General features: G+C 41.6%; 1 protein-coding gene across 1 annotated transcript in view; it reads left to right on the forward strand.

Moving 5' to 3' along the window:
* The first annotated feature begins 280 nt into the window (after window positions 1–280).
* Window positions 281–25,300, forward strand: part of dnmt3ab (DNA (cytosine-5-)-methyltransferase 3 alpha b) — a 37,612-nt gene continuing 12,592 nt past the window's right edge. Inside the window, 10 exon segments of the mRNA XM_034144476.1 lie at window positions 281–405; window positions 1,521–1,713; window positions 5,294–5,401; window positions 9,789–10,134; window positions 14,337–14,383; window positions 16,103–16,243; window positions 23,228–23,506; window positions 23,508–23,561; window positions 24,334–24,492; window positions 24,714–24,821. Coding sequence (XP_034000367.1) covers window positions 1,633–1,713; window positions 5,294–5,401; window positions 9,789–10,134; window positions 14,337–14,383; window positions 16,103–16,243; window positions 23,228–23,506; window positions 23,508–23,561; window positions 24,334–24,492; window positions 24,714–24,821 — 1,323 coding nt within the window. The 5' untranslated portion in view covers window positions 281–405; window positions 1,521–1,632.

Raw genomic sequence — 25,300 nt, forward strand, 5'->3', positions numbered from 1 at the left:
AGACAAATTTTAAATTAAAAAAGCAACCGTGTTTCAGATTTTAAGTATAATTCTGGAATAATTTATTTAAAAAAAGAAACCAATACAATGTTAAGGGTTCTTCAGTTGAGAAGACAGTGGGTTATTTAAATCCATGTAAAGCACTTTGACACTGTTTACAAAAAAATGCTGTATAAATAAAGTTATTATTGTTCTGTTACTGACTAACAGAGCGGTGAGCCGGCAGTCTCTAGGACCCTGCGGCCCGGCACAGTGGCAGCCCCTGCAGAGAGCGGTGCTTCTGGAGGAGAGCTGGCCGGCTGAGGAGGCGGAGGACGGGCAAGAAGAGGGAGAGAAGAGGAAGGAGGCTCCGGGAGATAGCGAGACAAAAAGGGTCGGGTCAGGCCTGGGACTTGGGAAAATCGGGTAACGAACACTTAGCGATTCACGCTTTTAAATCCTCTTTACCCGGCACTGCTAACCGCGCAGGACGACAGACCTTAATGTGAACAAAAAACGTGAAGCCCTGAGAGCGGAAGGCGCTCGATGGAAACGGGAAAATAGATATTTAGGGTTAGATTTGTTGCAGATGTGCTGATTGGACATTGAACTTGAGCCGAATTTACAGCACAGAACCGGGACTGAGGCTCCTGCAAGCATTTGCTTCATTATAAAAAATAACGGGGATTATTACCGGAGTGGCCGTGGCCTGTAAAAAGAGCCACAACCCCCTGGGTCAAATTGCAGACTTCCCTGCTCTAAGACGTCTAAAACTTTGCAATTATAACGCATAGACAAATTGGATGATCGATTCATGTCAGCGGATCGCGGTAATGTGAGCTATGGCCGGGCTGTGGCTTGATGTGCGCGGACATGCGGTGACATTAATCGCCTGTGTGGCCAAATAATAAATTATTTTTTTCCAAGATTGCCTGCAATTATTATTTAAGAGTCTATTAGAGCTCTTAAATTAATAAAATCTGGCTGTCAATAATCCTGACTGCACCCTTGTGGGAAATTAAACCCATCCTATATGAATAGTATAGCTATATGGGCTCGTTTTTTTGTGCACATTTCCACGAGTGCAACAGTGTCACTGTGGCTCTGCTGTGTGCGCATGGCTGACTGCTCGAGTAACTTTAACCCACACACTTAGGATGAAATTAAATCGTATTCATATACACAAACACTATATTGAAGCAGGATTTATTCTGCAGGGTTATACACGTTATTAGGGCACACAAGCAGCCATTTAATGTGGACTATAGCACACCCACACATGTGGTGTAAAAGGCCCTATAGGCATAGTAGCCATACAGTAGCAGACTGAGGATCCTACACATGCACTCAAAGAGAGGAAAGATTATGTTTAAAAATAGCCTCTTTATGACAGAAAATATACATTTAACCAAGCTGATTAGAGAAAATGTGCACAAAATGTGTCTCTGCATTATGAAACTCTGCTCAGCTGTCAGTGAAAGCACCACTATGCTAAACTAAAGGGCATCTAATAAACAAGATTTTCTGTCTCTATCTTTCAGGAGTACAGAGAGAAGAGGGATCATCTCTCATTTCTCTTTTTTTGTTTCTTTAAGTTTATTTTCACCTCATCTACATAGCCCCATTATCAGATATCACCTATACGACTCCACCATGCCGTCCAACACTGTCACCAACAACAACAACGCTTCATTCAAAGACTCTGACTACGCCGATTCACCTGGAAACAGAATGGTAAGAAACACGTGCGCCTCAGGAATCTCCCTTCAGGTATTTATGAGACTCTTGTGAAGCTTGGCACGTTGCTTAATGACTCAGGATTTCTCACTTTTATAGCTGGTGGGTTCAAAGAGTTCATGCAGTCATGTTTTGGATTTTTGAATGATGAGTTAAGCTGTTGATTAATATTGCATTCGAGTCTCACTGCAAAATGCAATTTTTATGAAAGCCCTCAAACTCAACAGATTTAACAGGAGATTAGTCACTCCTGGGTTTATCCAGCAATCATGTAGTACTGTGAGTCCTTTAATATCCCCCCCCCCCCCAAAAAAGTATGTTTACATGCATGAGTGGGTGTTTGTCGTCAGAAGACAGCTTGTGGGTAATACTTTGACGTTAAATGATTGGTTTAGTATAGTCACTTTAGGTCAAAGCCCAGTCAAATTGTTCCAAATGTTATGGATGGATTTAATCAACCTGTCAATGCCGTAACGATCTTTGCAATCTAAAAACCAACTGGATAATTTCCTCCCGTTTATTGAAGAAAAAGTCAGATTATTACCAAAGAATCTAACAGCAATGTGTAGTGCCGTGTCACCTTTCATGATGCAGGCACTCATTATCACAGTCTGTGCATAACTGCAGCATCACTGAAGCTCCACAGAGGCAGCAGCAGCGCTGATGAGAGGCGAGATGCAGCTGTATTATGTGACACTCGCTGTTGTAATGGTGCTTGGTGACGTGGGCGTTGGCTGTTGTAGGTTTTGCTTGAGCTGGAGCGGTTCTACAGCTTTTTTTTTTTAATACTGGGGTGGGGGGGATCTTTTCTTTTCCTCTACATTCCCATTACACAGTACTGGCCTTAGTCCTGTTGCCTGGCAACAGTCATTGCCTTAAATAACGGGCTACTCAGACGGAAATAGTGCAGGGATATGGACAACGCAGTGGGGTTCACTCCAGGCTACAACAAATCATATTTCAGGCCTTTTTTTGTTGTTTCCTGGAAATATTAGGGTGAAGCTGTGTGAAAATGGCGTTTCACCGAGTCTGAGCACCCAGGCTGGGAATTGTTTGAACGGCGAGTGTTGTGTGTGTTGGCTGCTCGTTCAGAGATAGCCAGGCAACACTGAATTGTGTCATCCAAGTAAGTGGTTCCCAAATGAGCCTGCACGCCAGGCTGCACTCAAAACGTGCTATTATCTATGCAAATTCTGCTGCCCTGTGAGGAAAAAAACAAAAGCACCAGGCTCTCTGTTGGTAATCACACAATGATGGCGGCACCATCTGCAAAACACGTCCTCTCTAAAGAGCATCAAAATCTACATTTAAAATACCCTTTAAAGGCTGATCCAGCGATATTGATCAATAATAACCCTGTGCCCATTAATCACAGCATCAGTTACTCTCATCACATCTATCTCTTTATGCAAATCAGTCTATCACCCTGGGACACTAATGTTTGATGGATTTATTATTCCATTTTAGTGGCAAACACTCTCAGGACGTAACATGGCCTGACCTTTTAAATGTATGCATGTTTATTACAGTCCTCCATCTTTTGAAATATTTAAGAAATAGAATCTATAGGAGTCTGTGCAGGCATATGTCCAGTTCTTTAAGAATGTTTTAAAGAAAAAATATAAAGAGAAAGTGATGAGATGTCACAAATGTCACGTCCGCTTTAAAAAATATTCTGTGTCCCATCAGGCTGTTACCTAATGATGATTTGCTCTTGTATTTTTATCGCTTTAACCAAAAACGTTGACTCTCTTGTTACTTATTGTGGTATTTATTGTATCGTGTATCATGCACATACAATTGAGAACCGTAGATGTACTGATAAATACCATTATATGACTTCATGTATATTGCCTCTTGTCTATAGAAGACAGGAACAATGCTATACTGTTTAGGTGTGATTTTGATGTTTATTTTGAAAGGGTGACACATTTTGATAGCAGAGATATATAACTTCAACTTGTGGATATTTAATCAATGATTTTTCACCATTTTCTGAGCAATTTATGAACTTTTCATCCATGTTGGCTAAAAATAGGAGGCTCTAATTTCATCCACGACCTTGGAAACAGCAGTTGGGGGAAAAAAATAAATAAATCTCATCGAAAGGCCCATTTAGTAGCTTTTGGTCATATCACAGATCTTCACGAGCAGATTGAGTTTGCCAGAAGCTTTACATCTAAAAATGGACAATATAATATAAGTGTTTATAAAAAAGGCAAATTGAACATCTGCAATTCCATGACAACTGGGCAAACTATCTGCTGATGAAGATCGTGTGGTTAGACTGAACGCTCTACAGCAGCGGCTAAATCTCTACTGCTGTTTCCAAGGTTTGTTGCTAACTGAAATATAGTCTTCAGACGTTCATGTAAGATGCATTACTAATCAAATGTAAAATGAAAAGTATACATACTGTCCTAAAAGCACCACTGATTGCTTTTGCATCCTGGATAGCGCTTTAATTTTGTATCTTGTGAAAATGCAATGCAAGTCTTATAATCCAATGTAGTTTTTAAATGCCATTTTGATTATTTTCCAGATAGTTTTTCAAAATATTCTTAAGCAGGAATAAGAATCTGAGTATATTCAATAGGAAGAACTGCAGAGTATTATTGTCACTGTAGTTAGCTTCCAATTGAATTGAAGGTGTTGCACCTGTTCCTGGTCTTGCTGCTCTAACGCAATAAGGTCACTCAATTTTGTTGCTGTATTTAACACTTCCAATATGCAAAGACAAAATCATCTTACTGTGGTTTTCTGTCATGTTATCCGATGCAACAGTGCCAAAGATTAAAATAAAACTACTTAACAGCAAGTCAGCGGAGGGACTTGGTGGCAGAGTGACTTACAGTGCGGAGAGCTCATTTATCTCAGAGGGAATCTCACATTCAACACTGAAGGAATGTAATAAAGGACCCAGCCCCCCTCCTCACTGCTGCTGTCAGGAACAGCCTTGCAGACTCATTTGCATTCAGACCTGATGCTGGTGGTCCTATTGAGTCAATATTGAAACTCAAAGCATCTACATTAGGATCATCTTTTCTCCCATCAACCCCTGGGGTACTTGGTGGTGGCGGACATGGGGCTTTGTTCGCGGAGGGAGACAATTGTGTTAATCAAAGGGAAATTGCAGCAGGGGGAGGTGTGTGTGTGTGTGGGGGGGGGGGGTCGATGTCTTTGTAACGGTGTCAAGAGGGGGGGGGGGGTTGTCTCTGGAAGGTCAGCACTGCGTCCGCGTAGCTTTCACTTCAGCCGGGTTCAAAGGAACGTGCCATTCAGTTTCTATCTGTCTCATTGTCCACTCAGCCACAGACACTCAGGGACTCACTGCAGACTCCCCCCCAAAATGGTTGAGTTTTCAGTGTAGTGCACTTTGGTGTGTGTCCTGCAGATTTAGTATCACTCCAGCGGCATCTATGGCTATTTAGCTTATTGTATGTGCAAGTACAGTCTTTCTAACATGGAAAGATTCTTATGTGCATCCATTATCTATAGATTAATACGATATTTCTATAGATAATGACATTGTTGAAACTGCATTATTGAGTCTATATCAAGATTTGTTGGTTGACAGGGTGAAAGCACAATACTGGACATCGACCTGGTGACAGAGGAGAAGTCGGCTAAAAGCAGTGCCTCTTGTAAAGTTGTCAAGCCTGCAAGAAAACGCAAGCAGTTTCCGGTGAGTGTTGTTCTAACATTTTACAACTACATCCATCTGTGCATGCATACTTGTTTCACAGAGATCACATTTCCGGTATGTCGGCTGAATTTTGCTCAAAGTAAAGATTAGATATCAACTATTTCCAGAGTACTGAACACATAAAAGGAAAAAGCTGCACTGTAAATTGGTTATGGCTGGGTGCGCTCGATACGTTTTTACGTTTCATTCATGTCAAATGAAAGGCAACAAATCCCCCCCTTCTCAGATCACATCTCAAAGTCACATCTTAAGGCAGCTGTTTACCGCCTCTATACCCGGGGGTGAAAATCCTGCCGTCATGGAGAAGGGCAAGATGTGATTAATTGATTAAATACGGGGATAAATGCACACATTTTCAAACTATCTATGCTGGAAGGCATTCATTTAGTTTTACTTGAGCTGGAGAAAAATATGTTTCTGTTTTGAGGTGGGTTTCAGGCGCTGTTTGACCATCTAACATGCACTTTGGTTGAAGCATAACTGCGCTCTTAGTATCCTTCAACAAAGTACTTGTAGGATCATCAAACCATGTGATACATTTCCTCCCCCTAGTCTGATTATCAGAGTGACGTGCCAATTTAGCTCACTGCATTCATTCTTTGATATATATTGTACATGAGTCACTGAATACATTGAAGACTTCCACACATCTCTCCGACATGAATTACAGGAGCTGCGGTTGTAACTTCTCAAAACTGACAATCGAACCTTTATGCCCGTTAATGCAGGCTCTGTCAAACTGTCTTTTTTTTCCTTTGCACTTTTGTGAGCCAAAATGTTATCCATTTCTGTGACAGCAGACTTTTCACAACTGAAGCCTTGAGTTAAACATAATTATTTACCGTATAACACATTTCAGTCAGACAACTCACGTGTTTCTTAATATGTTTATTAGAAGCAGCATATAGTTTGAGTTTGGCGTCTAGGCTCGGGCCTCATCACTCCACAGATTTACAAAGAACATTGAGTGATGATTAGATAACTATCCCCCGAGCCTACAGGTGGAAGCTGGGGTGGTGGTGGGGGCAGGCGAGCAGCAGCAACATGAAACACAGCAGCATGAACATGAACGCAGCAATAGCAAGTGAACACAGCAGCATGAACATGAACGCAGCAATAGCAAGTGAACACAGCAGCAGGAACATGAACATGAACGCAGCAATAGCAAGTGAACACAGCAGCAGGAACATGAACATGAACATGAACGCAGCAATAGCAAGTGAACACAGCAGCAGGAACATGAACGTAGCAATAGCAAGTGAACACAGCCGTGGCAGCAGCAGCATAGCGAGGCAGAGGCAGGAAGACCTGGCAGCTTCAATAGAGCGGCATGTTTAGGACAATGTGTTTGGTTGGTTGTAAGAGGGACGAGGTGCGTCACGTGTGTATCGAGCACCAATGTATCATTGGTGCTCGAGTTGACTACCTGAACTAGCTAGCAGGCTTCGCCCCATTTAAAATACTTTCTATTAAGCATACCCCAGCCTCAAGTGTGACATGATAGTCTCAATGCTAATTACAAAGCTATGTGGTAAATAGTCTTAACACTGCACATTTCTTCAAAGTGTCTATGTTCTTGTTGAAAGAATAAAACAAATATATATATCTGCTAACACCCATCAACAGTATTCAAATCAAGGTGTAGTTTCAGCCTTTAGTACATGTACTACTTTGCACCCATTCATAAATAACATGCAGTCTACACTACTACACAAACACTCTTTGTAATCTGTTTGTGCTGCGTCTTGCATTTAAAAGCCCTGATTTAATAATGACTCTTGGGCCAACATGTATCTTGATGTTTTTTCCCTGAGATGTTATCATTTGCATAACTTAAAAATCATGCTAATTAATTATCATGTTTGACATAAAAAAAAACACAAATGGGATAACAGAAATAGTAACAGATATTGTATGGCAGGTAGGGTTAAGCCGGTTTGTGCCAGTGTGTATTTAAAGCAGTAGAAGTGGTACTACTCGATAAATAAAAGCTACACTCATGCAAGCGTGTTTTCACAGCGCTGAGGGATTGACCACATGTGTCAGATACTCCACTTACAAGGTGTTTTGCTATTGTTTGCTTCTATGAATGAGTAATAGGAGCAGTGTGGTTAGCTGCTAGCTACAGTAGTATCTCAATAAGACTCACACACATAGACGAACCTTCGCTCACCTAGGATAGGGCATTTCTTTTAGTATGAATCCTGTAGATAATTGACATGCATTAAATGCGTTCGGCTCTTTTGACTAATTATTAAAAGTCCAGTTGTGATGGTCGATATCTTTTTATGGAGGCATGTCACACTCCTCAAGCCTCTTCCCATTAAGCACACAGACATTATGCACATTAAGGTCAATTAAGTTCCTGATAGAAAGGGTTGAATGTGTGCTTGAAAAATGGCAACATTAAGTGAAGCATTCATTCGTTCAGCTCAGGTCACACGGTTGTATGTTTAACTTATTAAGTGACTTTGGTCCTTTCTACAGACTGTCAGATTCAGTACTTTCAGCTCCTCTAAACAGAGTTTAAAAATGCTCAGTAACAATTTTTTTTAACTGTTTTCTGACATTGTATAGCCTTGTCAACACATGTGATGCTTTTATAATTATAAAGAGCCATTTGATCCATTGTTAATACTGATGAGTCCCCCTTTAATGGGTTGTTAAACTAACTATGTGTAGGCTGTAATGCTGCAGCAGTTTGTGGAGTGTGAAGCCAGTTTTTTACTTTGACCTCTGTCCGCCTGTCTGAGCTGCTTGATTTACTGAGTGTGACCTTTGACATCTGGGAGGGGGCTACGTCTAGTTCACTGGGTCACTCATTTGCAGCGTAATCTTTTCAAAAACAGTTTGTGTGTGTGAGCATATTGCCTGAGTTTGAACATGTGTTTTCGACTGTCTGTTTGTCTAAACTAACAGCCGCTTTTACTTTTAGAAATTGAGTGAGAATATTAATAATGCCTGAGCTGTGGATTTTTCGTTTTTTCATTCATCCTGTCAAACAGATTTACTGGAGCGCTGCTGTTTGTTTGAGTGCAACTGTTTAACATTTACAGTTCATTTGTTCTCAGTTACGACAATGATGAAGTCAATTAGAGTTTTGCTGCTTGCGAGGAATGCTTTAAAAAACAACGTTGGCTTGATGTAGCTTTGTAAAAACCTTTACATTACAGTAAAGGTTTTGTTTGCATCATTGTACCACATCATTTGCATTGCATTTGTTAAACAGTTGTTTAATATGCCACTGGGCAACACTAAAACCATTTGATCTTTGAGCTTCAAGCACAGGATCTTGTGTTTGTTAAATCTGGTGTGCTGAAAGACAGATGACCCCCGAGGCGCTTCTGTCGTCTGTCTTAAATGCAAACTGCTGTACCTACATGTACAGGAGATGAAAGCTGCAGCGCTGCTCTAATCAGTGCTGACACGCTGATCTCACAAGACGTGCTCCACTTTCTGCTCCCAGTAACCCAGTAATGGGAATGTCTGAGAAAGTGTGTTTTTATGGCTATTTTTAGTTAGGCAGAGACACTACTACATTTCTTTGAACTTGAAACATATCTTTTCTCTGCCTTGCTAGACAGTTGCTGCTTTTTTTAGGTAAAGAAAGGTTTGAGAACTGAACGTCTGCCACTGTAACGGAAACCACAGCTTCAGATAGGTCAGCTCTCTTTGAATTCACTCCTCTGCACAGAATGAAATAGTTTTACTGGGCGTTTCAAACTGGTCGCACTTTCCTTGTTGTCAAACAGCCAACATTCTCGACATATTTCCGTGCTGCTGTAATCGTGAATGCACCATTACAGGAAAGGCAGTAGTGTACCTGATGAACCCTAATGTAATTCTTTCCTCCCTTGCAAGTTACTGGCTGCACTGCAGATTTACTGTACCGACACTGCTTTGAAGTTTACAACTCTAGTTTAACAGAGCTGAAAAGGAAATGCCATAATTCACTGGCTAATAAGTCAAGCTACAGTTTGATTCTGTCCAGATAGAGCACAGGAGGTTTAACAGAAGAAATAATGCGTGTAATGTAAAAACAATAAATGCTCTACTCACATTTCCTGTCAAATAGACCCCTTAAGCTAATGCAAGGTGAAGAGTGCTTATCCTCACTCACACTGTTTTATTGTTGCTCACTGAGATGACCTTTTCTCAAGCGTGCGGGATGATTTGTTGTATTTCCTGAAAGGTTTCCTTTATTGCACAGCCAGCTACAATATATCCAGTGATATGTCATAACAGCTGACAGGCTTAACACTGTTTTACATCTTCAGAACATCAAACTGTAACATACAGCAATAACAGCCTTTAAAGCCGAGTGCCAGGATGTTCAAATGTAAACCCCCTCCTCTTATGCCGGCAGGTTGAGAGCTGTGGCTTGCTCAAAGGCAATATGGGCATGGGCAACAGCTACAGCGGGGTGGGGAGGCCGTCCATGGCACAGTTCCACAACGGAGAGCTGGGCGGGCACAGAGACAGGACGTCTGACGCCTGCTTCCCAAAACAGGAGAAGAGGGAAGTGGAGAACGGGATCCCCAGAGACCCTGCCTCTTGCCAGGCAGAGGACAGCTTTCAGAGTCTGAGTCCGTCCTCAGAGAACGGATTCCTGCACGGCCGGGAAGACCAAGACTCGGATAAAGAGAAGGACGACAGCCCGACGACGCCGTGCAAGAAGCGAGGGAGGCGGAAACTGGAGCGCCCAACAAAATGTAAGTTTTTTTGGCTTCTGCTTGTTTGAATCGGCTATCTTTTGATCTGCTCTCAGGGAAAGTCATGTGCATGTGACTATAACAAGATGTAGAGTAATGAGCTGTAATGGATGACAGGCTGAGGGGGTAACTCAACACAGAGAGCATAGCACTGACACCACCAGTTTAGACCAAGAGTTTTGGTCCTACTAAAACTGCACCACCTCAGTGCAGCAGCAGAAACCTTAGCATATAAAGATTATATAAATCAGAGGGGCACTGTGCAGAGAGAGGGAGAGAGAGAGAGAGAGACGGAGAGAGAGAGAGAGAGAGAGTGGTGCTGACGGGCAGATTTAAGCCAATATGGAGATTAACAATATCACTTAGCCGCCCCTCCACTTGCTGCTTTTAGTCTCCCTCTCTGATAGCCACGTGTCTCTGCTGCTCCTCTCCCGGCCGCAGAGACACCGGCTGTGACCTTGATGAGGAGTGCAGTAAATAAAGCCAGGGGAGGAGCGACCCGTCTCCTGGCAACCGGCCTCTGTTGGGAGCAGCAGGTCCGTGTTGTGGCCGGCGCCCCGTCGGGGGCCCTGCCAGGTGGATGGCATCAAGCCCAGAAGTCTTTACAAACTGAGTCTGCTCTCGGTATTCACCTGATCTGCAACTAGGATCTGTTACTTCACTCTACAGCAGAAATCTGGGATACCCCCTGTTAGCTTATTGTGTAAATGGCAGAAAACTAGGTCTGCAGGTCTCCTCTCTAATCTGTGTTTGAGTCCAATGCTGCTCAGATTTAGTGGTCAAACCAGAGGGCATTACACAAGTCTAAATATCACACTTATACCTTAAAGATTCATTACAAATGTTTGACATTGCTTAAAACTACGATAAGGATCCACTTTGAGCAACAACTGTTCAAAATACCACAAAAGTACACTAGCTCCTACATATTTAAACACCTCGATTTAGGTTTGTGCAGAAGAAAGATATAGGCAACACAATATACAAATGCAATACAAAACCTTTGAGCAGTGTGGTTAGCTGCTAGCTAGTATCTCACTAAGACTCACACACATAGACTAACCTTAGCTCACCTGACAAGCATAAAAAAACAACAACAATCCCTATCGCAGAAATCACTATCATACTGACTGACAAGCTTCACAGCATCAAATCTTAACCACGTTTTTACTGAAAGAAATGAATGTAAACTGCGGCAACATCAATAAATGATTTATTCCTTAGCTCTGAACACAGTGGCACTCGTAAATTAACTCTTAAAATGTCACCCAGTATGTCACCATAGATTGTTTTAAAGTGTCGGTTTGAATATAATGGACACGCAGGAAGTGTCTTTTACATTTTCAAGAGGCGACAAACAGCATGGACTCAACAGAAAGAGGAACAAAGTTGTCAGCATAAGCAGTTTTAGCCACAAAACCGTAGAACATACTAGATCAGAGTTCTGCAGGTCCCTCCATACCTGCAGCAGATGTTGGTGACATGTTTTTTTTTTCTTCTTTGAGGCTGCAGGCGGGCAGCAGCAGTCATGTTGCAATGTATGAACGAAATGCAGGATAGATAGTTTGTTGACACACACACTTGCTGTCAGTTTGTGAGTAAAATATGAAGCCTATGACCCATTAAAACAAAATGTACAGGATTTCTTTCCATTAGAACATCAGAATATTATGGAGGAAAAGAGCAATATAGGATGACAGCATAGTAAGCAGGGTTGGTGCAAAGGATTGTGGGACAAAAAGCAGGTAGTGTGCAAACACATAAAGTGTCAAGTACTGCCAAGAGTTACTCTGTGAACGGACCAAATATACGGTTGCATCTGCATGACGTCTTGTCTTTTTAAAGCACTAAACAGCAACACTATACATACAGGGAGGTATTAGTTATTACTAATCAGGGTTTGAATAGAGAGAGCTTTGGTATATTAGTCTTAGAGAGGCGAGTCCTTGGTGGGGGGCAGTGTGTTGGATCGATAGTCTGCTAAACAGGGTTTCTGTTATCCATCTGGAGGGCACAGAAAGGATTTCAGCTCCAGCTATATGAGAGCTGGAGCCCTCTCAAACTGCTGAGGTATATCCTCTGTGGGCAACATTAGCCAGAACCCCTCACAAACCCAATGACCTTAGCAGTCTGCACCGCCTCACCGATTAGTTATATAGTCACTTATTCCTGATGAGGAGTTGTTGAGGATAAAAAAGAGCATGGGGGAGAGAGGGGGCTCAGCTACACATGGAAAAACTTGAAGAGGCTGCTAAGAGAGCGGACTATTGTCTGGACCCGGTGTGTAGGGCACTTCACTGACAGGCCGGTGTTGGCCGTGCAGAAAACATGCCATCAAAAGTTGTCCTCGGCCTCTCAGGGCTCAAGTGTTATGATAGTGTTTGGGCTGCGACTCAGCAGATAGCCGTGTTTACTCAGGCTGTGCCATCATGCTAATTTAAGGCACACTTGCTTACATTGAAAAGTAAACGTTGCGAAAGTAAGACCAGGGGTGTTTGGCTTCTGGGTTGAAGCCGATTTTGGCTTGTTTATCTATTTTTCTGCTGCTGCTGCCATGGGTGAAAACCTTTCTCTGCTGTCTTAGTGTTTCAGTTGGGTGGTGTCCATGCTCCCTGGCTAACCCCTCACTGCTCTGCTGAACAACGGAAAACAATGCTGTTAAAGAATGAATAACTTGGAACTCCACATCTTAAATCACAGCCAAGTTAATGGGAAATCCCAACTGGAGCTTTTTATTGTGTCTTTTTATTAGACTGCGGTTTTTAGCGCATGTTTAACCAAATATCTTCTGTGCTATTCTTGACGGTCTTTACCCTGCTGCTGCACCTTCGCTTCTGGTTTTGCAACATCCGCTGTATATCTGGGCATTTTCTTTCCTGTGGAAAATATTTGTCTTTCGAAGAAACCGCTGATAGTGTTCAAGGGTTTTCAATCCTTACAATACATCAGTGCTGGAACTGTTTATATCCTTTAGTTCATCCAAATCAACCTTACTAGAAAAAGTTAAAACACACTCCACTACTAAATGGAGTGTTTAGTAATGTCCTAAATGAAATATTTGACTTAGGTAAAAGTCTTTAAGTTTAAAGAGCACAATGTGATAGTAATATGAACTTCCCGTGACATCTACTGTAGGCCAACTCCAACTTAATCGACCTTAGGGTGAATTTATATTGTGAGCACATTTTGTAGGATCTACCACCATACATAACTCAACTGCAGCAATACGAATTCAGATAAATCACTTTTTTTTTTATCCAGAGGGATGCAGCATTTGCAAAACACATGGGAAGTGTGCAAATATAAAGAGTATGAAATTACAATATGTATCGAAAATATACACAATGCCAAAACTCGTAAAATATGATAATGTTAGGGATTACCTTATAGGTATTACAATATCAAATGTGCAGTATAGGTACTGTAAGAGTACATGGTCAATACAAAATAAGTGTATGGTCATGTCCATATTACACTTAGTTGTTGCATGTTAAGTATGTAGGGAGAGTTACTCATGTCTTGATCCTGTTGAGGCTTTGGAGACTGGCAGGCAGATTACAAACTCCCCCAGAGTCATGTCCAAGACAAGCAGTACGTTGTTACCATCATGCCTCTCTGTCAGTGGTGGGAGGGGTCCTGCTAATAGCTACCAGCTGTGTGTCATGACGGGGGGATATAAGGTCAGAAGTGTGACTTTAGCCAAAGTAAACCTGACCCGGGTCCACACTCATCATAACCTGGGCGGCCTCTCCACATGCTCTGCTTTGCATCAAAGTTTCACATGGCACCTGAGCGCACAAGCTCCTGTGATCACAGACGTTTTAAAAAAAATAAAGCACAATTGAGGAGTGGCTCTTCCAGAAGTTTTAATATATATACTTTTACATTTGATCAAACAAGTAGTAAATGGGCTGATGTTAGCTTAAACGCGCCCTATTGTGTTAGAGAATCTTTGCCTTTGCAGATTGCCTTTAACATTTACATGCACACAAACCTATATCACACACTACAGGACAGGGAAACCCCCTACAAGCATAATAGGGCCTATTTAACACTATTGGTTTAATAAATGTCTTATGTGGGTTACTGATGAACACAAGGCCACCTCATCTCAACACAGATACGAGGATAACGGATGTGGTCAAATGTCCTTCTCTATTGAATGATTCAGGCCATACATTGTGTCGCTGTCTTCTCTCTAGATGTGGAGCACAAGGAGGAGGACCGGCGCGCTGCAGTCAAGACCGAGGTAAGACTTCTGCTCCATTCAGTCTTTGTGTTCTCTCGCGGATGTAAGTCTCAAGGTGTCTGTCACACCACGGCTGTAGCTTCCTTTGTGAGGGTGAAATACCCTTCCTGTCACAAACTGTGAAGCCTCTGCTTGCCAGCATGATCGATGGCTGTGCTGCAGCTTGAACAGAAGCATAACAGCTTGTCTTTGACTTGACAAAGGGCAGCTATTGTGGCAGAAATGTTGAATACAACTACATTCTGCACCTGACTCCTACAAACTGGTATGTTAGGAATTCACCAACCCAACTAGCAATTCTCTTTTGTGTTATGACTTACCCTGGATTGTAGGTTGATTGAATGACAGGTTGTACGGTTTTTGAGGGGAGGTTTGAGGGTTCTTCATGACTATAGCTGGTCAGGAAATTTTGGGAAATACACCTACAGTATTTGTTTTCTTGCAAAGAGAATATCTTACACATTTATCTTAGCTTAGCAAAAAGTCTGGAAAACGGCGATCCCGGCTTTGTCCAAGGACTTACCGGTACATTTGATCCCTTTAAAAAAGGCACAGTTTTGTCATTTTGGGATATACGCCTATTTGCTTTTTTAAGCTTGAGTTAAGAAGATTGATGCCATTGTCTCTGTTAGATATGAAGCTGGAGCCTGTAGGCTTATCTTAACATAACGAGGGGAAACAGCTTCCCTGCCTCTTCCTAACAATAACTCCCCCAAACCAGCATCCTTAAACTCACTAATGAATACCTTATATGTTGCCTGTTTGATCTGTACACAAAACAAGTTCAAAAACAATTCTTATCTTACATTCAGCAAGAAAGTGAACTTCTCGAAATATCAAACATTTCCTTTAAGCTTCTTTTTATGTATCGTTAAATTGTTTGGCCAGCTACTCTCTTGCAAAGAGTAAACAGTTTTTTCACCATTGATAGACTAGAAGCTTTGCATCGTCGACTATCTTCAAGGTTCAGAAAACATTGCCATTGAACTTGTAGGGAATGGTACCTAATGCTGTATACATTTGAAATATCAAATACACTTGGAAGCTTGTTGTATCAGTGGTCTGGTGACCTTGATGTGTTGTGATTAGACACTGTGGCATGACTTCTTACTGCCTGACCAATCACAAGCTAAGGGCATACCAACATTTGAGTCCTCATCTTTTTGGAAATGAGACAACCCCATCTCCTCACTTATTAAAGGTGGGGTAGGTCATTTTGGAGAAACCGGCTCGAGATCGCTAGAATTTGAAAATACACAGCCGGAAGAAATCTGCCACTTCCTTACAGAGCCCCTCCTCCAACACACACGAACGTGCACATGACCAATGAGGGCACGAGATAAGTTTGTGCACAGATGGAAGGCTGACAGGCAGGTAGGCCATCCAGTTATTTTAGCCGGGCCGGCTAAAATGATTGGTCGTACTTTTTACAGTACTACGGCTTCCACAGATGACATTTTTTTATGGATTTTTTGTCAAAGCACTTAAGATATTCATTGCTATCGGGATGTTAAGAGCATTCCATGGAATATAACAAAAAGTGTATCTCGAGCCGGTTTCTCAAACTTACCTACCCCACCTTTAACTAGAGTGTATAAGGCTCTAGTGACAGATGAAAGATCATATTTACTACAAATCCTTATGCTTCCTTATAAGAGAAAAACGAAGAATAAAGAACAAGTAGCTAACTTTTTTTTTTTTTTTTAACATCTTAAACAGGCAGGTCGAGGCAAGAGGGGAGTTGGTTGGGAGATCAGCCTTCGTCAGAGGCCCATGCCCAGAATAACCTTCCAGGCTGGTGACCCTTATTACATTAACAAGAGGACCAGAGAGGAGTGGCTGGCCAAGTGGAAGACGGAGGTGAGTACCCCAGCTCTCTCCCAGCCACCGTAGATTACAGGTTCACAAGCTGCTGGGGCTAAAGATAGGGCTTGTGGTGCATTCACTGCCAAGTGTATTTGATGGGTCATTTGATATCTCATGAAGGTAGCATTTACTTCAGTGGATTTCCAGGGCCTTGGCTCAGTGAGCTCCTGCATTTCCTGACTTTGTTCTTGTCCATTGTATTAGCACAGGAAAAAGCCTTGAAATGATTAATGGTTCCCCCACGAGAATGTTGTTGTTAATTCGGGACCTGTGTCCATTTTGCATTGTTTTCCCAGCAGAAATGGGATTTGTTTCTATGACAATATCTTGAAAACATATCAACACTCCAACCGCCATTGGAAAATACACTAGCATCAACCCTTTGCTTTTCATTATTCATATCTGTTTCTCTGACTTTTTACACCATGAGACGGTGAGGTCAACAGCGATTTTCTGAAAGGTTCAGAGATTTTCAACTAGAAGTTATTGGAGGGGTTTCACAAAACAGTTGCAGCGCTCTAAATGACCACTGACTTTAAGCGCTTTAAGCTCTTTCACTGCAGAAGCCAAAGCTTAGTTAGCCGTTAGTCATATTGCTATTATTGTAATTATTTGCGTTGGTTATCCCTTCTGTAAATTGTCACCTTGGTGTGGTATAATGGTTTTAAGTCCACTTGTTGTATGCCAGGGTTTGGATGGAGTGTGAACTCTTTAACATCCAAATATCTGATACGGTCATCAGATATGTTCTGATGACCGTATAGTCCTGCTTTGGTTATGGTTTTATTTTCGATATAAAACATCCTGAAACTTTACCTTCAGCATGAACTCTTATTTGGAATGAGTCAAGGTGATGAGCCTAGTTTAGCCTTTACAGACACTTTATTTATGGAAGTTTAGTCGCTACATTTGCCAATAGGAAACATTGTTTTAGAAGCCTTAGATATGCACCATTCTGCTTCAGTATTTTTATTTCATGAGGACTATTTATTTTATACAGAGTTATTCAGATTACATTTTCTAATTTGAGAATGTATTTCGGAGCTTTAGGTTGTATCATTAGAATCTTCTTAACTTATTCAGACCAGCTGCCAAAAGGACCTTTTGGTGAGATTGTTTTGACAACCTTCAAAGTTCAAGGACACACAAAGTGCTTTAGGTATTCAGAGAAAAGAAAAATGTAATTTTGTGATTTTGTATGGAGAGCTACTGAATGGAGCTTATTGTCAACAAACTGATATTTTTTTGCTGCATTCAGAAAATCTCTTGAAAATGTGATAACGTACACAAGTTTGTATTCCCCTTTGGAATATGAATAGTAGCAACTATGCCAGCCTGATGTTAAAGCTAATACATATGGAGTTCTCCGCATTGTCTATTACTTAGTCGTGTTAAATATGACTCCTGGTAGTAATATGATGTAGTGCAACTTCCTCTCTTACATAATGAGGAGTTTCCGTAGTATCAACATGGGGTCTTCCATCTCTTCTGCCCTCCCCCAGCCCCCGTTTGCTCGACTCCAGAGAGGGATCGGAGAGCGGCCATAAAAATGTCTCCAGGGAAGAAATATTGCCAAATTAGCAAGACATGCCAGGGTCCCACATGTGCAATGTCGTAAAATATGAGGCAATCAGGCAGTTCAGGTTTACCAAGCAGAGGTGGATTTTCTGGAACAAGTAGCCGTACAAGGCTAAGATTTAAGGGGATTTGTAAGATGTAAATTCTGTTTATTCGGTTTTATTTCATCTGGTGAATAGCAAGCTTTGATTTAATTTACACAAAAGAGTGATTTATGCTGGCATCAAAGCCCTTTCCTGCTTTCGGAGGAGTAATGTGATGCCGAGTTTCAGTTTGCTCTTGACACAGAGCTTTGCTGTTGCATGTTTCTGCAGCAGGGAGGACATGGTGGCTGAAAGGGTTACTGCCGTTGTACACTTCTTCGGGATCTCTCTTTTTTTGTTCATGTGCCTTGAGTTACAGTGGACTTCTCCGTCCCTCCCTCTCCCTTTCCCTCCCCCATTCTTCTCCTGACCCCTCCCCCAACTATGGAAATGAACTCTGTGCTATGGATATGAGGGTGAAGATGAGGTTTGCAGCAAATTTCCAGCCCTGCTTGCAAGACAGCCTCTTGGCTCGCTGCCAGGATTTTGCAAGTCCTCTCTAGCCAACCAGAATTCCTTTCGGCAATCACCTGACCCTGAATTCCCAGACAAAGAAATGTTCATGCTTTCTTTTTTTAAGCGATCTCTTCTACCCTGAGAGTGGGGGTGAAAAAAACTCAAGCCCCACACTGGATTATGAAGGTTGCGCGCTGGTGTGTATGGGTATGTGCACTGCATTGTTTGTTTGGTAACATGGAGGGATAGTGTGCATGTCTGATTAGCCTGCTTACAGCGAGGGGAATATGCTGACTTCAGGTATTTCCACGAGTTCCCGTGGACCATCTGCTCTGCTCAGCTTAAAGGGAAACCGTCTCTTTAAAAAAGGAAGAGTGAGCAGGCTTTAGCCGTGTTTGGGGAAAAAAGTTGCCTCTGTGAAAAAGTTTTTCCCGTGGGGTGAAAATGTGCTGAAACTATTTCCTGTTTCTTAAAAAGGCAAAGAAATGTCAGAGTGGATATATTTACCTAAAGGATTTTGCTGTTTTGCCATGATTTCACCTTACATAACATTTTGGGGAAAAAGTTGTTGTGTAGGCCTCAAATCGTTTTACTTGCTATCAGTGTGTACTTTTTTCTGTTTAATGTAGGCCATGGATTTACTACGAGAGGAGGTATTTGATAACTTGAAGAGATTTTAAAGGGCTTTGGAGGAAACTGAGCAGCCTCCACAGGGAGCCTTTTTTTACAACTCCACTTGTGGATTCATGGGGGATTCTGTTTATGTATTCATGGCTGACTCTGTAATATTCCTAATTATCTCTTAAAAGGACGCAATACAATGAGAACCAGATGGTCTATTTGGGTGTGACCCCCCCAAGGCCGCTCATGAAATACACAGCCTTTGTAGGGATCTGTGCTAAAATCAGGTTAATGAATGAACAGAACCTGCCACTTGTGCACTTTTTCAGGCAGCATTTCCACTTTTAAAAGCAGCACTTTTTCATGGTTTAAGACCAGCTTTTGCATTCCTTGTCTAATGCATCTTTAGTTACCTACACCTGTCGTGTCTTAAGGAAGTTTTTATTAATTGTTTGCAGTGCTGCTCAGCAGATAAGATGATTTATTTGCACTGAAAAACTATGTCACTGTAAAATCCATCAAACAATTACACAAAACAGTCCCTGCTGCGTCTCTGCTGCCTGTTGCACATGAGACACTACTGCATTCAAAGGTCAACATCTTTTGTGTTGCTTCAAAGGCTCGCTGTCACGTTGTGTGAGGAAGTAATGTTTAGTGACAGTTTATTTCATCTAACTTTGACCTTTAATCAGTTTGCAGAAAGCTTGGTTGTTGTGATTTGATTGCACCTGAACTACTGCTTTAACAACTTATTTTGTCTGATTCATTCCTGTATTACATGGGAGTTTTCAGGGTTTATGCACAATGTTTTGACGCTTTGAGGCTAATAACTGTACCTCGTAATGTTAACAGCTTATAATAGGCAGTTGTTGTCTTATAAATAACTGAAGCTACGCTGTAAACGTGACCTTTTTGTTAACAAGTACAGCCAAGATTGAAGGCTAAAGTATCATCTCCACACCCCAGAGACTAATATCTGTTCTCTTTTTTCTCACAGTGCACTCTGTCACCCCTGAGCCCTCAGGGTATCATGCTGCACAGACTTTAAGTCAGATTATCCCTCATTGTGCACCCAACATGCCTCTACACTCTGCTAGAGCCCTGAAGAGCTTCTGCTTTCACTCTATCCATAACAAATGTATGTCAAAACAGCCACTGAGGTTTGGTTTTCCATTGAATGCATATCGTTTTTCCAGAGGGAGAAAGTGTAGATTTTTTCCCTGTGAAGTTGTTAAACATATTTACTCTGCCGTGTGTTTACATCTTCAGTATTGTCATTTTTGATATTTGTCTTCAGCGCGGCGTGACAGCGGATATAAGTGGTGGTATTTCTGAGCTGTCAGTGACAGGCAGGCGTGTGCAAATGATAAAGACCGCATTCTGTCTCTGCTACCTCCTTTCCTCTTTTACTCTTTAGACTCGGAGGGTCTGTGTTGCTGGTGGAGCTGCACACACACTGTGAGGCCCCCAAAAGGGGGGCATTTACAACTGGGAAGAGGTCCAGAGACAAATATCTGGTTCTTATAGCCACTGTACTTTCTCTCCTCCCCCCACTGGTTTTTCCAGCGTCACTTTCTTATTGGCTCTGACGAAAAAGGGACCGTGGAGACAGTTTGACCCTAAAAGCGCCAAAATTAGCCCAGTAACAGCAGTTTGGCTGCTTTACTGCCATTTTAAAGTCCCCCACTATATATGCGGTTACTGGTCAATAGAGCTACTATGATTAGTTTAACAAAACGTGATGGAAAATTATTGCCAACTATTTTGATTACAATAATCTTTAGTCACTTTTCATGCAAAAGTGGCAGAAAATGCATTTTTTTCATATTAAACTTAATATCTTTGTGTTTTGCTATGATAAAAACACCTTACACTTTAAGAAACTGGAAAGGACATGTTTTACTTGCATCTGATATTTTATAAGCCAAACAATCATTACATTAATTTGGAAAGTAAACAAATGAAAATAATCGTTATTTGCCGCCATACTAGACGATGAAGTAACTCACTCTTAAATAAATTCATTAAACTCCCCTTTGCAGTTTTTCTCTGTCAGCGCATTTCTTCCAGCAACTGCTTGCCTCACTTTCCGATATGATTACAGATTGTTTCTCCCCATACACATCACGTATTTAGCAGTGTAATTGACATTTGTTAGTTTTTGCAGTTTACCATCTGGAACCACACATCCAAGCAGGCTGTCGAACACTAACTCCAATGTGCCTGTGCTGGAGCCAGGAAGCCTAACACATATGGCTTTGAACTATCCATCCAGCAGTACAGTATAGATATTTATAAACCACAGCAGAGCCTCTTGATTGAAGAGCACATGTTTCTACTCTTCTGCGCCGAAACCCCTCCCCAGGCCATCTAAGCACCACCTCCCCTTAAAGGCTCTATTGTTTACGAGTCACACTGGGAGAGAGGATGGAGGATTGTGCTCTCACTCCGGCTCTCCGATCCCACTCCACCGCTGGACATTTACAGTGTGTGTGTGTGTGTGTGTGTGTGTGTGTGTGTGTGTGTGTGTGTGTGTGTGTGTGTGTGTGTGTGTGTGTGTGTGTGTGTGTGTGTGTGTGTGTGTGTGTGTGTGTGTGTGTGTGTGTGTGTGTGTGTGTGTGTGTGTGTGTGTGTGTGTGTGTGTGACCTGAGAACCTGAGAATCACTTGAGGAACGTAAGCACAGCTGTGCAGCATGGCTCTCACGTGGAGCCTATAGTATGACTAACACGTGTTTATATATGGGACTTTAGATATATATATTCCGTCAGTGTGTGTGAAAAGAAGAGTGTGTGTGTGCATGTGAGTCCTACCGTGTGTGTGGTTGGGAGAGAGACATCAGAACAAGTGCAGCTGTTGGGGATTTACAGTGAGAGGCTTAAGTCCCGGCTGCGTCTCGTCCTCTCTGATCGACCCAACAGTGTCAGGTACCACAAACCCAGTGACCTCAGCTCGGGACACTATAGAGTTACTGTACGCCGTGCTGATGATGAATGGAGATAAAAGCATGTTGGAAAAAGCCGTCAGCCTCCAACAATCAAGATTCTTCACTTACACAGCTAAATGGCTACACATGCTATCAGCCTCTATTTATACTTTATTTAGGAGTAATGCAATTGAATTGAGAGTACTGCATGGCCATGATACAGGTAGAACCTTTTGATAATGGGGCATATATATCCTTTATTTAACCAGGTAAAAATGCTTTGCACATGAAGCTTCATTGATCACAATTCTTAAATAAATAATGGTCAGATGGCTGTGTGTAAAAGAGTGTGTGTGTGTGTGTGTGTGTGAGAGAGAAAGGTTGCTGCTACAACAGTGACAGACCCACAGAGAACTATAATAATAATAACTTTAATTGATATAGCGCCTTTCATCAACCCAAGGTCGCTTAACAAAGAAACATATGAGGGCAAAACATAAAACAGGGAGCAGAAATGGAAGTACTACATTGCATAATAGGCACTCAAATCTTGCAATGTTGACAAAATCATAACATTCATGTATCCATCCTGTGTATTGCCCATGTCACATACTTATAACAAGTATCAACAGAAAGAAAACCTAGCAAAAAATCAACAAATCTTCCTTGGCAGAAATAGGAATTATGACCCATCAGCCAAACCTGATAAGTCTTGTTTATTTAGTAGTGCCTATGTGGAAAATCTCAATATTTAAAAAAGATAAAAACGTGTGTGCATGGCACCTAAACACTGTCTACCCAAAGTACCTAAAGATTGCAAATATTGCTTGTGCAGATTTTAGTTTATTTCTTCTTTGACCTATTCCCCATTTTTTCACAAGTGGGGTCTTCAATTTGAAGACCATTTCACCTGACTCTTCTTCGCAAAATTGGCGTTAGCCAGGGAGAAATGGTTAGCTGGGCATTGAATCTAACATTTAGAGTTTCTTTTTGTCAGCCTGTCAGACTTTTCTATCAAGTTTATCACTCGCAAAGGTCTTTAGTGGGAGATTATTTTTCTCAAATGGTCCTATTTATATATTTGTGAGCAGGAGTTTATAATTTTTCCTGATTTAAAATCAGCATTTATGTTTTTATTTTCCTGTACACTATATATTTGGACAGCTTTTTGAATGAACAATTCGTTTTTTGTTTACTTTAAGTATTTTTAATATTTTAAAAAGGAAGTATCCAGCTTGTATTAAATACTCAGCCTTAAACACTGGACACATCCTTTGAAAGACGTGTCTTCATCACTGCTGTTACTGTATTTCAGGCAGAGAAAAAGTCCAAACTGATGTCAGCGATGAACACGATGAAGGATCACGAGGAGAGCGAAACAGAGACGCAGAAAGAAGAAGAAGTCTCAATAATCAAGCACCCAGCGCCTTCAAAGCAGCAGCAGCAGCCTCAGACTCACACTCAGCCTCAGTATCAACAGCAATCACAGCCGGCGTTGCCACAACAACAACAACAACATCAGCCGCCGCCGCCTCAGCAGCCCACTGACCCCGCCTCCCCCACCGTGGCCACCACCCCCGAACCCGTCGCCATCGAGGGGGGGAGACAAGACGTCCCCCAAGCCTGCAGACACTGAGCCCGAGTATGAGGTAAGATTGATATTGATTCACACTGATTAATGACCGGCTGTAGACGAACAGAGCTCTGTATTGGAAGAAGGATTTAGTCTAAAGCCAGGTTAATCCATGTCGAGTTAAGCGGTCATTCATGTTTTGGGAAGTTTAGGCGTTTTACAACTAGAGATCAGAAAGCTTAAAAACATACTAAATATGTCATGTTGACTTTTAATAGAAAGTGCTGAAATGACACAGAGGATATGCAGCACAAAGCGTGTTGCATGGGTTTTGCATATTTCACTCAGGAGCAGGGTATAGTTCTGACTGTATATATATATTGTAAAGTCAATATGATGTGTTATATTATCGTCTTATATTACATTTGTTCTTTATTTAACTTTGGTCTCCATTGTGCTGAAGAGGTTGCATTGTTTCGGGTCGTCGTTCGACTCGATGCATATTCTTCATTTACGTTACATTTACACATTTTCTAGAATTTTCTCAACTGACGATTATTACATGCCTGTCTGTACGTCATTTGTTTCCCTTCATTAGATTAGATTTTCCCTGTCAAATGTTTTTTTGGGGAGTTATATCATATCTGAATCGAGGGTCTGAATAACAAGCCTGCTGAACTCTGTACATTATGTAAAGCTCCTTGTGGCAGTAAAACGTTTCTCACTCGAGTGTACAGTACCAACCCAAAGTTCAACAAACTGAAGCAGACAGTGGTTAGAAAATATTTCACAACTGTGCCTGGAAGTTTAAACAGAGCGGATGATTTGGTTTTTTGTTTTGGCTGCAGGACGGTCGTGGTTTTGGCATCGGCGAGCTGGTTTGGGGGAAGCTGCGAGGTTTCTCGTGGTGGCCGGGCCGCGTCGTCTCCTGGTGGATGACGGGGCGGAGCCGAGCGGCCGAGGGAACCAGATGGGTCATGTGGTTTGGAGACGGAAAGTTCTCAGTGGTGAGCGTTCAGAGCCAATGGCAATGTTTCTGGTCAATTTTTCACCAGAAATCAAGCTTAACAGCCTTAAATTGAGAGTGACAACCACATATTTTATAATCCTTTTTTGTATCAATATGATGTCCTTTCTCCATTTCTCATCAATGCAGAGAGACTTTTATCCCAATAACAACAATTCTTCAAACATGTGAAGTAATGTAATGTTCTGTGTATTTCTACAGGTCTGTGTAGAGAAACTCATGCATTTAAGTTCCTTCAGTAATGCCTTTCACCAACCAACTTACAACAAGCAGCCCATGTACAAGAAAGCCATCTATGAGGTGCTACAGGTGAGAATAAGAGCATTGGGCTTCATATGACTTTCAGTTACAGCCTCTTTCATTTATTGATTGACCTGCTTAAAACATTACACAACTGCTTTTTTTATAACAGCAAATGTAATAGTTATAGTTGCTAGTGTAGTCAATGTGTCTTACATACAAACATACATCTTACATACATCACTGTGCAGTTGTTTTCACTTGTTCATACATTTAAAGCCGAGATAGACCAGTTCTCTGTTTGTGCGCTAAAATTAAGCTCAAGCCAATGGACACTTAGCTTTAGCATGAAGTCTGATATCAGGGGTAGACTGCCAGCCATGCCCTATACATACAATAGTGCTAAGTACTACTATCAAAACCTTGCAAGCGCACTCATTAACATGTTGTAAAACAATAATTGTGGTTTTACAAGCACTGGAACTATTTCCTCTGATTTAACACGCCGCAATAAATTGTAAGGTTAATTTCCCATATGTTCCATAAAA

This window comes from Trematomus bernacchii, unplaced genomic scaffold, assembly GCF_902827165.1.
Source record: "Trematomus bernacchii unplaced genomic scaffold, fTreBer1.1, whole genome shotgun sequence".
In the NCBI taxonomy this organism is placed as follows: domain Eukaryota; kingdom Metazoa; phylum Chordata; class Actinopteri; order Perciformes; family Nototheniidae; genus Trematomus; species Trematomus bernacchii.